At 36.5% G+C, this 15,628-nt stretch overlaps 1 protein-coding gene across 3 annotated transcripts in view; it reads left to right on the top strand.

The window, feature by feature from the left end:
* LOC125653997 (laminin subunit beta-1-like) overlaps positions 1-9,577 on the top strand; it is a 53,515-nt gene extending 43,938 nt beyond the window's left edge. For all 3 annotated transcript variants that reach the window (XM_048883716.2, XM_048883715.2, XM_048883717.2), the window contains 5 exons: positions 890-1,065; positions 4,194-4,335; positions 6,130-6,306; positions 6,528-6,684; positions 6,958-9,577. In XM_048883716.2, the coding sequence (XP_048739673.2) occupies positions 890-1,065; positions 4,194-4,335; positions 6,130-6,306; positions 6,528-6,684; positions 6,958-7,097 (792 nt within the window). In that variant the 3' untranslated portion in view covers positions 7,098-9,577. The remainder of the gene's footprint in view (positions 1-889; positions 1,066-4,193; positions 4,336-6,129; positions 6,307-6,527; positions 6,685-6,957) is intronic.
* Positions 9,578-15,628: the final 6,051 nt, after the last annotated feature.

Here is a 15,628-nt window from a genome sequence, read left to right as displayed (position 1 = left end):
TATTTGTACACAATTTTTAATTTTTGGTGACCTTTCTCCTTCATGATGCTTTAGACAACAATGCTATATAACATTAGTGGATTATATACCATTATGTACAAATGTGCAATTTGACAATAATGGGCTATGATTGTCAAAATTTTAGCTATATTTAGTACACTATCTTTTAATACATGTATAAACTGAATGTTGTATTGAAACTCCATGGATTTCTCTTCATTTCTTATGTTTTACAGTTTTGTCATTCCAGAATTTGAGGACTTTAATCACTGTGATATATTTACAGAATGCATGATGTACACAAGTTGTAGGAATAATACAGGTTTCATGATATTTATCAGAAACTATGTTTTTTTTATAACACAAACATATGCTTTTTTACAGTATATTTTTGAATTGAATGAAGTTTTATGAAATGGTTTACTATTACGTCTAGATACTGTCGAGATATGCCTATCTCTTTGATAATAGCATGTATTTAATTTGGTTATTCTAGAATTTTTTAGCAATTTTTCCAATTTGTATGATAATTCAAGAAGCAAACTTTAAAAAAAATTCAAAATCCCACGAATAAAACTGTATTCTTTTGTGTTGAATTTGGATGATCATACTCAGCACTTTGATTGTTTACAAACTCTTAGTAGTTTATAGCGATGAACTCAATCTGAATTCATTTGTAGAAGTTTATAGTGATGAACTCAATCTGAATTCATTTGTAGAAGTTTATAGTGATGAACTCAATCTGAATTCATTTGTAGTAGGTGATGGGCAATGGGAGACATATCACAGAGTATGAATTTTTTTATTCCTTGAGATGACCCGATCTTCTGTGGGACTGTTGATCATTAGTTTGTATGTTTTTTAGTTTTCCCATTTTGTTTTGTAACAGATAGCCGAGGAGGTGTTAGCTATGAGCATTTCCCTGACCCCTCAGCAGATTCTAGATTTGGCCCAGCAGATAAATATCACCATACAAGGATTGCAGGATATTGATAAAATCCTGGCAGACACCAGTAGTGATCTGGCCCGGGCCAAAGGACTCAAGGAAAGAGCAGAAACAGCAGAGTAAATATAGTATTCACATTTCTTCTGGGTTAGATCATACCATTTTATACACTCAGTATAGTATTCACATTTTTTCTGGGTTAGATCATACCATTGATAGCTCTTCTGAGCCGAAGACTCAAAGAGCTAATATGGCCATATGTGTGGCGTGCGGTGTGCATCAACTTTTTGGGAAAAGGGCTATATCTCAAGAACCCCTTTGCCAATTTTTGTCAAATTTGTCACAGGGTATCCTTGGCCCAAGGGCTTTCATTTGTACTAAAACTAGGGTTGTGACCCTTTAACAAGGGGAGATAATTAGGAAAATGCAAACAAAAGTAGTGGTTGCTAAAAAAATCTTCTTCTCAAGAACTACTGGGCAAATTATCACCAAACTTATGCATAAGAATGAGGATAGGTTGTAGATAAAAAATTGTTCAAGGCATCATCCTGGGGCAAAGGGTGTGGTCTCAAGGTCACTTCAAAGTTGACCTTAAATTTTGTTTTATTAAAGCTTTGATATTTTGCTTAGTATAAGGACTAGGATCATCAAATTTGGTCAATTGATGCATCATAGGACCTTATATAATGTTGTCTCAAAAGTAGGTCATGGTGACCTACTTTTTGAATGTCGCAGGTAATTATTATTAAATGGATTTTGATGCATATCTTGGACACTTTTGAGCCTATGATCATCAAAAGTTGTCAGTTGATGGATCATGGGACTTTGAAGTGCGTCATGTGAAAAGTATGTCACTATGACCTACTTTCTGAATTTTATGGCTGATCATTTATGAATACATTTTAGGTTGTTATTTCAAATACCGAGAGGTTTAGAATCATCAAACATTGTAAGTTGATGTGTCTAGAGGCCTCGAAACATATTCATAAAAAAAGTAGGTCATAGTGACCTACTTTTTGAATTTTGCAGACATTCAAATTTCACATTTTCAATTTTAGATGCTTTTTTGGACACTATGAAAGCTAGGATCATCAAACTTTGTCAGTAGATGCATCTTGAGTCTTCAGAGTGTGTTGACTAAAAAGTAGGTCACCGTGACCTATTTTTGGATTTTGATGGCTATATTTGAATATTTCAGATACTATTTGACTTACAATCATCAAACTTTGTCAGTTGATGGGTCTTGAGTCTTAAGAGTGTGTCAACCAAAAAGTAGGTCACTGTGACCTACTTTTGGAATTTGACGTTTATATCTGAATATTTCAGATACTATTTGACTTCAATTATCAAACTTTGTAAGTTTATGCATCTTGAGTCTTTGGAGTGTGTACTCTTTATTTTTTATTTCAACAGAGCTGAAAAAGTTAAATAGCAATTTTGTTGATATTGGTTTTAAGAACCATTCTCCAACAATGGTATGAAATGTAATTGCATTAAAAATCGGACAAAATACAATGCGATCCCCTTGTTCTAATTGTATGCATAGTAATTCGGTATTTAGCACCCCAACTGTCTCTATGTCCCTTGAAAAAATTCATGTAGAAGAGAAATATGTCCTACCCAGATATGCACGTAGGTTAAGTAACTTCATTTTGTAATTATTTTTATTGCCTAATGTAAAACTTATACGGTACCAATTTTGATGCACCAGATGCGCATTTCGACAAATAATGTCTCTTCAGTGATGCTCAACCAAAATGGCGTACTGTATGATATTCCCTTCATACACTATCATGTGATAGGTCTTTAAAACCTTGTTAATTGATGAATCTTGGTTAGTGAGAATTTTTTGCCAGTTCTACAATGTATCAGAAGAGCGATTCTAGGCCCATGGGCCTCTTGTATACGGTACACTCAAAACAGTATTCACATTTCTTCTGGGTTAGATCATACCATTTTATACACTCAAAATAGTATTCACATTTCTTCTGGGTTAGATCATACCATTTTGTACACCCAATATAGTATTCACATTTCTTCTGGGTTAGATCATACCATTTTATACACTCAATATAGTATTCACATTTCTTCTGGGTTAGATTACACCATTTTATACACTCAATTATTCTTTTAGTAACGATTGTTTTGAGCATACTATTTACTGACTTGCAGATCAACAATTTAAAAGGACTTTGGAATAATGATCAATACATGTATAATAAAAATTAAATATGCTTGCATACTTTTAACACAACATTGCATTTCATATTCAGGTGATTCTTGTGAGGCTGATTTAGCCAATCACAACATGGATAACTTTGAAAGTTGAAAGAGTTTCAAAATTTAAAAAATTGTAATTTGCAACATTGACAGAGCCCAGCGCCATCCATAAGAACTATAATGTATAAGAAGCATCCACGGTCCTGAATATCATCACAAAATTGATGTTTGTATACTGGTTATTTCAAAGTGCCCAGGGGATACCAGCTAATTTGCATATTGTGTGAATGTCAATTTGGATGTGGGCTAATTATTTTCAATGTGGGCACCGAAAATATTAAACTTCAAGGGGGGTCCCTTGGCTCCTGAAAATCAGCAAATTTTCATCTTTCAGTATATATACATTTGAAGTAATAGGAGTTTTCATTTATGTGAATAAAATGTTGCAGACAGTAACACAGTTTGAATAAGACTTATGTCCATTCCAAATGGTGTTGGTTCAGGAAATTGAGTTACATATAAACAGTGCAATTAAAGCATGGTCCTCCATAAGTTGTGTATGTTCGTAGTGTGGTGTGTGAAGAAGCACTAGCGTTCACTGGTGTGGTAGTTAGCTGGTCGAACATTATTAGGTTATTTTTCACGAGTCAAACATGTGTGAAGCATGTAGTGGATGAACAGAAAATGTGTAACAGGAAAACCCCTTTCTTGATTATCAGCAACTATCACAAAACATTCTGTTATCGGGTCTTCACTTTTTATAAAACATGAAATCTCCTTTGAATTTTAGTCTTCCATAACACCTTGAGGTGTAATATACAACAGGATAAGCTGGAAGTTTCTGATCAACCTGTTTTGAAATTTCCATGCTCAGACATGACACTGATCAGGATGTTAGTTACTTCAGTAGGGAACTGCATGAACGGATCAAAGGATAACATTTTATCAACTTAGAAAATGATTTTTAATACAGCAACTTCAAAAAGCCCATTGTGGATGTGTAAGTATTCTGTTTAACATTATACAGGGCTGATGCCAAGTCCATTCTGGAGAAGGCGGAGGACGTGCAGGCCAATCTAAAGGGAGCCACAGATGCCCAGCAGGCTGCCCAGGCCGCCATTACCCAGGCAGATAAAGATATTGGAGATGCAGAACAGGATCTCACACAGGTACGGTAACCATCAACATGGCTGATCATGTCTCCCATGTCATGTACAGACGTGTTACTGTATACAGTAAAAAAGTGTTAGAGCAAAACACCAGAGATAACAAAGTTTTAGATCACCTGAGTCACTCGTCATCAAAGCACCAGAAATAACAAAGTTTTAGATCACCTGAGTCACTCGTCATCAAAGCACCAGAGATAACAAAGTTTTAGATCACCTGAGTCACTCGTCATCAAAGCACCAGAGATAACAAAGTTTTAGATCACCTGAGTCACTCGTCATCTATTACAATTGGTTTTTGTCCATTGTCATGCAGAAATATTTGAACAATTGATGCATTATTATTTTTAAAAAACTTGACTTGTGTACATCAAGCAACAAAACTATATGTAACATAGTAATATTGATGAGAAAAGACTACCAAAAGTGAAATTTCTTGACTCCTGGGTCAAGGCTTTTGGTGAGATGTGGCTCTTTAATTCAGACAGTCAGACTTTTAATATCCTCCTGACTGCTGGACATCAAACAGCCTAACTGAGTACATAGTAATAGCCTCCTCCTGACTGCTGGACATCAAACAGCCTAACTGAGTACATAGTAATAGGCTCTACCAAAGTTCTGAAATGATTTATAGTGAAAATACATCATTGATTGATTGAATGTTGTTTAATGTCCCTCTTGAGAATATTTCACTTATATGGAGACGTCACCACTGCCGGTGAAGGGCTGCAAGATTTCGACCTATGCTCAGCGCTTATAGCCTTTGAGCAGGGAGGGATCTTTTTTGTGCCACACCTGTTGTGACACAGGACTTCGGTTTTTGAGGTCTCATTCGAAGGACCTCCCCATTTAGTCGCCTTCTACGACAAGCAAGGGCTACTGAGAATCTATTCTAACCCAGATCCCCAAGGGATTGGTTGTGCATTAAAAATGTGGAAGCCCAATAGGAATCACATGGTCCATTCATCATCATGTTTGCTGTGATGGGATATCTTGAATAGTTTTCAGTCTTATGCAAAGATAGTTGATCAGGAAAGGAAGACACCAATATAGCTCAAGGTCACAACAGAACTTAATCTCTATGTTTATTATTTAGTTTAATTTCATTTTATAGATGTGATTCAATTTAGTCATTGAACAATTAATTATTTCAGCAGTCCATATTCCTCTAGCCTTTACCAAAACTTTGTAATGGATGGGTATTAGGAGTTCACACTTAGCACAAAGTTTGCAAAGTTTTGGTCCGGAACAAATCACATTTAACCAAAGTCAAAATCTCTGGTATTGAAAATGTTAATATTTGTTCAGGTTACAACCCTGATATCAAGAGACATGAAAGGCTCATACTTAAGGCAAATATTTCTTATGACCAAACAGTGTATCATGACCCTGAACTAAGGCTTTGTAATGGAGAGATTATTGAAACTCACATTTGGCACAAAGCATTTTTGACTTGGAACCATAATTGTTTAGCCAAGATTCAGCTCACTGACAAAAATTATCATTTTGTAACGGAGAAAACTTACCAGAAATTAACATCACCTTTGATAACAAAAACTGAAGGCATTCGTATCTCTGTGTTTGAAAGATGCACTTATTGCACCAAAACATGCAATTCTTCTGGTATAAATTGTGTTTTGTTATAATCAAGTCACTGTTAAGGTCCATGGGCCTCTTGTATTTCATCATAAGTAGAATTTATTATATCTACATACTACATTTGAAAGACAGGAAATTTGCTTTGTTGTAGGCAGTTATTCCTTATCAATATGTTGATATTTGGTTTAACTACTGTAGATTGAGTCTGAGACGACAGCAGCCACAGACAAGTCGAACCAGTCGCTGACGTCACTGGAAGCCCTGAAAGCCAGACTGAAAGATCTGAAGGGCAAATACATTGAGAACGAGCAGAAGGTTGCCAATGCTGAGAGAGCTGCCCAGGAAGCTGAGAGATTGGCCCACAAAACAGAGGAGGTCAGTAGGGGGAGGCATTGGTTCGCACTTGTTTACCTTTTTTAGATATGCTAATATGTTGTGAAAATCTGAAGAATATATCATTTTATTTTGATTAATGAGCAAAACAAGGTACAAAAATGATTTATAAAAGTAAGTGATGTAATGTTTAGGGGGATGGGTAGTTTATTTGGACATGTACACATCTTGATTTGATGAACTTAAATCACATTTTTTCCCAGGCTGCTAACAAGTTACAGACACAGTATTCCAAGACTGCTCAGGATCTGAACTCGAAATACAATCTCACAACTCAGGCTCAGTCTCGAGCTGAATCTCTAAAGAGGAGGGCGGATAAACTGGCCACTGACACCACTGCAAAACTAAAAAAATTAGCTGGTTAGTACACACATGCTTTTGAGAGGAATTTAATTTTTTCTTTGAAGGTATATGTACATGTAGCATCGAAAGCTATTGTTTTTTGTTGTTGTTTTTTGGGTTGTTTTTTTTTAATGGAATTTTATATTTTTGATGTGTTCATTAAACTTGAAAACAAGTTTTGACATGTGTTGGAAAGGAAAGTTCTTCAAGGTTTGAACATTGTAAGTATTAGTAATTTTTAAAACCAATTTAAGTTAAAGCAGTACTTTATATAGTATATTTCTGTTGTAGAAATGCAAGAGAACTTTAATGCCAATGAAAAGAGACTGAACAAGCTGTCTACAGACATTGATGAACTAAATCGACGAATGGCTGAGTATTTACAAGCCATCAACAACAAAGCCACAGAATACTACAATTGTAAAACCTAAGATTTAATAATCAGGTGAATGTGGGACTTACACTGGGCTGTAATAGACTGTGGTGTTGTAGATGAGGTTAAGATCTGCATGTTATTTAAGTGATAACTGGAGAAGTATTAGGTGCAGACAGCATTACAAATGAAAAATAACCTGTGATACCATCCTTTTTAAATCTTTGTAGTATATTGAGATGAAGAGAAAACTTAGTTTTATTGATTAAGTTTTTCAACTTTGTGGTTGGCAGTGTCATTTTGATAGATATTTCCACTACAGTCATATGTAATATACGTGTATTACTCTTTTGTATTGCTATTATTTTGATATTTAAAAACAAAACAGCTTTCACTCATATGACCTTTGTCTATGATTCATATGGATATTGATGACCAAAACTAGGCATGAATGAGAGCCAGTGAATTGGATGCGAGTGTATTTTAAGACTTTTATATATGTGTATAAAGCTGATGAGCAGCTTTAGTTCCTTGTAGATATTTAACCTATATCAGATATATGTACAGTTTACCAAATGTATATATATGTCATACCCGCGTAAAAAGCCAAGGTATATGTTTGATTAGCCGGGCTAAATATAGCACAAGAGTGGAATGGATGTTTCACTCATGTAAAGTTTTTATGGACCTTGAACCTTGTCCTATTCTCATGTAAAATGCCTGAGTGTTTTTGTAATAGTGTCAAATGTAGTCACATGTGTGTTGTAATGTGTTATGTAGTCACAAATCTTCTCTTTCTAGTTCGTTTCTTGTTAAAAAGCATGGTTTATTCATAAATGCTCATAGATTATAACTGTGATGTTTGATGCTGCTGATGATCAAATATTTAGAATAATGAATTTGTGTACAATTCTGTATTCAAGATGAACATGGGTATCTGGATAAGCCGCACCATTACTGGAAATGATTCACTTTCTCTGAAAAAGATTTCACTGTTTTGAAGACTTTTGACACTATAAATAAAAAATGAATCAAAAGGTTGGATATTATTCGCAAGGTTACTTCATAGAAGTTGAAAAGAGGCAGTGAAAGCTTATGTATATATTAAGTATGTGCATTAAAATAGGGCATACCTCACGATTACACAGTAGTACGGATGTATCATTCATGGATATTGATCTGATTTGCTTGTTTTTTTTAATGTCATAATATTATGATTTTCGAGATTTTTTTTAGAACAAATTTTACAGCCAATGAAATAGAAATTGTAATGACTATAATTTTCTGCGATGATGGATTGACTGATGTTTATACAAACAAATAACAGCTATTTGAACACATAGTGTATTTTATTTCGCTTGTGATGTATTTTGGCTTTCACTTTTTCATTTCTCCATAGTTCAACTTTTCAAATGTATGTATGTTTGCCATGGAATCGAGTTGTGAATGTTGATGTGTATTTCATATGGTGCTATTGTATAGAGATACTAACTACAAACCCGTACTGTTTATATACCCACTGTATATTCTTAGGGATCTTAAGAAAAGGTTGTAGGAAAGGTTTTTAATGAAGTCAGCAAATGATGTTTTGCTATGCATATTCCTGTCAGAATTTTAATTCACAACAGTATCTATAGAAAGGTAAGTATCTTTTGTTATTAAAATGTCATCATTTGATACAGGTTTATAATAAATTTGCAGTCTACCTCTGTCAGTTTTTAACCATTATCATATTACTGTATGCTTTCAGTTCACTTTGTGTATGTAATTTCTTCAGCATTGAAAGTTAGAAGTTTGACTAAAGCATACTTGATTTCTTTTATTCTAAGAATTAAATATCTAGGTTGTGTGTATCATTGGGAGTATATAGATATCTAGAGCCCATTATACAGGTATTAGTGTCACACTGTAGACTAAACGAAGAAAGAATGTAAAGACATTACATAAACTGAAAAAGTGGAATAGTTGCTGAAAATACCAAACAAAAAAAACCCCATAAGTTTGGACTCTTATTTTAGGAATAAATGTCAGGTTTTTCGTTTTATGGGGGTAGAAATTTAAGCATGCGATAATATGTATCACTAAAGTCGATTATTCAGAAATAGCTCCATGCTTTCATTGTTCTTCATGATGCAGATAACCTAGACATTTATCGTTTCAGATATTTATATTTTGTAAAAAGATGTAGAATTTTATGCTTTGAATAACTTTCCATATCAAGTAAGCCTAACATAAGCATGAGTTTCCATATTAAGATGTATAGATAAGGAATTAGCAAAGGAAGTATTGGTAAGTGTATATGTATTGTAATAATTGTACAGTTACCAATTATATACATAGGAGATCTACTGAACATAAACTCTGTGTGTTGTTAGATTTACTCCGAGTCATTGTAATGGAAAGATAGAAAGGAAATCCTTAAATTCTTAATGCAGTGTACATGTATCTTCCTTTAGATTATGGGTGTAATTAGTTTATTTGCATCATCTTCAGATTCAGTTTGTTCAGATATTACCTCAAATTAAATTCACAATTTACCATTGGTTTTATTCTTTTGTGAGTTATACCCTTGTGATGGGGCTTATCTTATTACAGACTACCAACATAACACTTTGATTGATTGTATCTTGTTTAACGTCTCGAGAGAGAATTTTTCACTCATATGGAGATGTCACCAAGACCGGTGAAGGGCTTCAAATTTAGGCCTTTTACTCCGCGCTTACGGCCATTGAGCAGTGAGGGTTCTTTAGCGTGCCACACCTACTGTGACATGGGACATCCGTTTTCAAGGTCATCTCCGAGGATCTGTGATATTTACACCTGATGCCGAGAGTTTGGCGATGGAACTGTCACTACCTGTTTTAATTACTTCGAACCCCAGCCTTCCACATGCGGGGCAAACGCTCTAACCTCTAGGCTACCGTGGCAGTTAACACTTTGAAGTATGGTACTTTTTTATTATGTCTCCCCTCTTTCAGGGGGAGACATTGTTTTTGTACTTTCCGTCCATCCGTCAGTCTGTCACAAAATCTTGTGAACACTTCTCCGACGATATGGGTTATCGGACAGACTTCAAACTTTGTACAATGCTTCATTGCCATTTCTAGATGTGCATATTGTCGGAACAGGTGGATCCAATTATTTTCCTAAAAGTTATGGTGGATCTAAGAGGTGTGGAGGATATAAAATAGCTTGTGAAGACTTCTCCTCCTATATGGCTTATCTGATAAATTTGAAACTTTGTACAATGTTGATTGCCATTTGTTGATGTGCATATTTGTGGGACGGGAGGATCCAATTTTCGTAAAAGTTACAGTGGATCCAAGAGGGATGGAGGATGTTAAAATAGCTTGTGAACGTTTCTCCTATATGACTTATCCTACAGACTTTAAATTTTGTACAGTACTTCAATGCCATTTGCAACACTTCTATGTGGCTTATGGAAGTTCATAATGTCCATGTTCCTGCTCATGCTTTCTCCTCCATACCATGCAGTACATTAAGGGGAGGTATCATTTGGAGCACTTTCAATTTGGGGAGGAGGGGGGACATTTGTTTTTCATAAAAACAATCTCTAGTTTGTACATAGATGCACAAAGTGTAAGGTCATCAGAAATGCTTGATGAAGATTTGAATGTGTGGTTTATGTTTAAATGTATGAAGTTCTAGTCTGCTATTTTAAAAAAAAAATCGATTCGTAAAATACCTACAGTGGAAAACAAAATTCCGGAAAAAGTCACTTAAATCAACTTCCAATCTTTTATGGTTTTGTTTGTTGAGTCGGCTCGCAATAGCGAGAAGACCCATGTTATCACCGGCACTGCACTTCGGATTTTGAGTACAAATCTTTGTTGATACCTACACGGGATAATGCAGATACAGTAAGTCCTAGTTCTTAATCTCTGGTCATTGAAATTTCGGCAAAATATGGGAAATATTGTGCATATCAAAGTTGTTGGTTTAAACAAAGTATTGGTTATTGTGTTTTTGTATTTAAAAGCAGTGTTACCTAAATTGCAATAATATTTCTTTATATGTTTGGAGACACCGTGACCAGGGCCGTAAATTACATGGAGGCGGAGGAGGCAGCTGCCTCCTCCAACTTTTGAGCCAAAAAAAATTAAAATTTAAAGTTCATTAGAATTTATGTTGTTTCCAATAACTAAGAACATGATACCTCCCTTAAAAAGCATTCCAAATCTTTCTTTTAGAATGAGTTAGTCAAGTAACATCTTAGAAGGCCCTAGAATCAAGGATTTTGCACGAAACGTGTTCAATGTGCTCAGCGTCTGGGGGGCTGGGCGGCCCCCAGACCCCCGCCTAATTTCCTGCCTCCTCCAAATTGAAGGTTAATTTACGGCCCTGGTGACCGTGCATGAATACGTTATGTACATTGTTCAATCTCTACCCAGAGTTATCGTTCCTTACACTCACATTAGCAGTTATTCCACATGAAAGGCGAAGATAACGAACACTGATCAATTTCATAAATCCCACAAGCAATACAAAATAGATAGTTGGGCAAACACAGACCCCTGGACACACCAGAGGTGGGATAAGGTGCCTAGGAGGAGTAAGCATCCCCTGTCGACCGGTCACACGTAAATCCATTATTCTAATAGAATTCTGACGAAAATATATCTGAAATGAATTAACGAATTCTATTAATAACGAACGAGTTAATCATTTACATATGCACGTAGAACGTTTTTACGGGAAGACTTCATGGAAACAGAACGAAGGATATTTGAAGACTTCAAGAGAATAATTTGTATCGATACCTGCTACAAATTGTGTACGGGCTGTTATTACTGTTTTGTCTTTTGCGGTAGGCTTTTGATATTTGACATACAAGTACCGATAAATGATCATCTCATGTAAATGTGCTGGGTACCATGGATAGTGACCTTTATCTTGAACTTTTGCCTATCAATTGCAAGTTAAGGAATTTTTCTAGGAATTAAGTGTAATGACTTAAAAAGAGTATAACTGAACAATGATAGTTTGGTTTACTGATGACATTTACTAGTACATGTGTCTCTTGTGCGGTTTTCTCGCAAGCGGTGAATGGTGATGATATAAGAAAGTATGTAAATATTAACTAGTCCTCGACTTCTTTATATCAGAATCGGGATGCCTTTAGTATATTGAGACAATCCGGAAAAAGTTATTCCGGTACCCGCGGCATTTCATAATTATGTTTTCGCTAGGTGGCGCTGTACACCTATAGTATAAATATAAGCGAAGCCAAGTCAGTTTCCAAGCTGATGCTGAAGAGAGTGGACAGACGGCTGTAATAAATTCATTTAAAGCTTTAGACGTGACTGAACAAGCCTTTCCTAGCTCTAAGTATTTATTTTTAAAACCTGAATTCTACGCGAGAGCCAAAAGGAGCCGAGCTGCGAGAGCCGGTATCCGATACCTTGAGCTTCCAAGAGCCAGGAGTCCCATTGAGCCGATCGAGCTGTAGGAGCCGATCGCTCAAGAGCATTGTACATAATTGATTAAAGACAAGTAGTCTCCACACTTATCTGTATATTTTGTGTAATCATATATTTGTATATTTTGAAACTGCCAGGTCCTCAGAAAGTTAACTGAGGGGATTCAACCGCTTCTGTATGTAGTATTTGTATAATAGGGTTGCACGTTACAGCGATGGGATCCTACTTGGCAGTACTGTATTTTTTTGATGAATTTTCCCCCTTTGTAATTTTTTTTAATTAATCATGAATCTTGATGAGGTCAATGCTACAATAAGAGAGCTTGAGAGCCAAATTGCCTCATATGAGCTGGAACTTTCACAAAGGAGCCACCCCACACCAGTAAGAACGCCTAGTAGAGATAACCAGATTACAGACTCGGGGTTTGCAACCTCAAAAGCTTTGGATGATGTTGAATTAGACGAACAAATTGGCGCCAGGAGGAAATCTGTAAGATTCGAACAGAACGTCGACACTACAAAGGAGACTAAGATAGATGAATTCGACCTTAGCCCTTACTTAAAAAAGGATGAGCAGGAGACGCCCAGGAGACTTGAATACCCGGTGCCCAATATAACCTTTAGGAGGAAGCTGAGAGACTCGTCTCCCAACCCAGGAATACAATACAACACCATTAGGCCTGACCCAAACCCAATTCAACAATTTAAGAGCCGTCAACATGCTCCAAACATAAAACCGGCGACATGTGATGGTTCCACGTCATAGCTTGATTACAAATCACATTTTGAGGCATGTGCAAAGTTAGGTAACTGGGATGAAACAAAGAAAGAGCTGTATTTGTCTGTTTCCCTGAGAGGAAGTGCTCAAGGCGTTCTTGGGAATTTATCAGAAGGGAAAGAAATGAGCTACAAAGAGCTGGTATCTGCATTAAATGAAAGATTTGCTCCGCCAGATCAAGTAGATTTGTATAGAGCGCAACTGAGAGAGCGGAGACAGAGAGCGTCAGAATCGTTGCCAGAGCTTGGTCAATAAATCAGACGTCTTGTGAACTTGGCATATCCGACAGTATCTGTGGACGTAAAGGAAACTCTTGCTAAGGACCATTTCATTGATGCCTTATCAATTTCCGATATGAGGCTGAGAATCAAACAGGCTAGACCAAAAAATTTAAACGAGGCTGTAAAAAATGCAATCGAACTAGAGGCTTTCCTTAAAACTGAAGAAAGATTTAGAGGCATGAATTCAGCTTTAAGAGCTGTTGAGCAGGAGACATCTAGGGATGAATTAACAGTGAAGTTGAACGAGGTGAACAATACTGTACTGAATCTTCAAAAGTCGATGACGTCCATTGTCGAAGAGTTCAACGAGCTTAAACAAAAACACAGAGATCGCGGAAAGGACAAGTGGACAAAAGAGCCTGAATGGAGGGGAAACTCTACTTGTTTTAAATGTGGCAAGAGAGGGCATCTCCAGAAGGAATGTCGCTCTAAACCAAAGCCTCAAAATTCCTATGCAAACCATGCAGCGCAGGGGAAAACAAAACAAACAAAAAAGCCCTGCAAAACTAAGTTTCCTGAAAAAGTGGGGAGTACTGGGGATGCCGGTATTTTTGTTAAAGCATCCATCTATGGTTTCGATTTAAATATATTGGTTGACACAGGAGCTACACTGTCTCTTATGGCTAAACATGTATATGATAAACTTCTCGAAGGCAACAATTCTTTGGAAACTTTAAAAAAGGTCAGCCAGCCAGTGCTATCAGCAAACAATGACCCTCTTACGACTCATGGGAAACTCAGTGTCCCAATCCTCATTCGTGATATCTTGTATAACACTGAAGTTGTTGTTACAGAGTTAACTATCGATGCCATAATGGGGTTAGACTTTTTGATCAGAAATAAGTGTGTATTCGACTTAAAAACGCAGATTTTGGAAGTTAACGGAAAACCCTCACCTTTGGATAAAGCAGTTCATATTGGATGTTACCGTGTTGCTGTGGCAGATACCATTCACATACCACCTAGGTCTGAAACTGTTACGAGTTGTAACGTTTGTATATCTGGCAAGGAGACATTGCCAAGAGGTTTGGGAATAATAGAAGGAAATGAAGACTTTTTGAAATCTGAAAGAGGAATAATTGGCAAAGTACTAGTCACATACCAAAAGTCTGTTCCTTGTCGACTAATGAATCCAAGTCCAGAGGTACAGGTCATTCATAGCGGAACTGTCGTCGCACACTTAACACCAGTTGATGACATAGTACAGGGGTTACATAAAGCCCCAACGAAACAGTTGAAGGACTTACCTGAAGCCCTCAAAGGATTGCTTGATAGGTCGAGCAAGGGACTGAGTCAGCAACAGACAGAAAAATTGAGGTCTTCACTCTTGCAGAATATGGATTTGTTTTCTAAAGATGACAAAGATTTTGGAAGAACAGATATTTTAAAACATTCCATAAACACAGGGTCAAAACTACCAATAAGACAGCCTCTTCGGAGAACTCCAGTTCATTGGAAGAACAATATAAACAAGCAGATTGGTGAGATGCTCAAGTCAGACGTCATAGAAAAATCAACCACTCCTTGGGCAGCCGGGGTAGTTCTTGTCCGAAAGAAAGATGGAAGCTTTCACTTTTGTGTGGATTATAGAAGGTTGAACGATGCTACTATCAAGGACGCCTATCCTCTTCCAAGGATAGATGAGTCCTTGGATCATCTTTCAGGGTCCTGCTGGTTTTCAACCCTTGATCTCTCATCGGGATATTGGCAAGTTGAAGTAGATCCCGTTGATAGACCAAAAACAGCATTAATTACAAAAAAAGGTTTATATCAGTTCAAGGTGATGCCGTTCGGACTTTGCAATGCTCCGGCGACATTCGAACGGCTTATGGAGACAGTCTTGTGTGGTCTCCAATGGGATATATGTCTTATATATCTGGATGACATTATTGTGTTTAGCAAAACATTTGAAGAAATGACAGAGAATTTACAGAAGGTCTTTGATCAATTGCAGACAGCTGGGCTCAAATTAAAAGCAAAGAAATGTACTCTTTTTAGAGAGCAAGTTGAATTTCTTGGACATATTATCTCCAAGGCAGGGGTAGCCACATATCCTAAAAAGGTAGATGCTATCAAGCATTGGGTAGAAC

This window comes from Ostrea edulis, chromosome 7 (genome assembly GCF_947568905.1).
Source record: "Ostrea edulis chromosome 7, xbOstEdul1.1, whole genome shotgun sequence".
Lineage (NCBI taxonomy): Eukaryota > Metazoa > Mollusca > Bivalvia > Ostreida > Ostreidae > Ostrea > Ostrea edulis.
The sequence above is the reverse complement of the archived record's forward strand: the minus strand, read 5'-3'. Positions and strand labels throughout refer to the sequence as shown.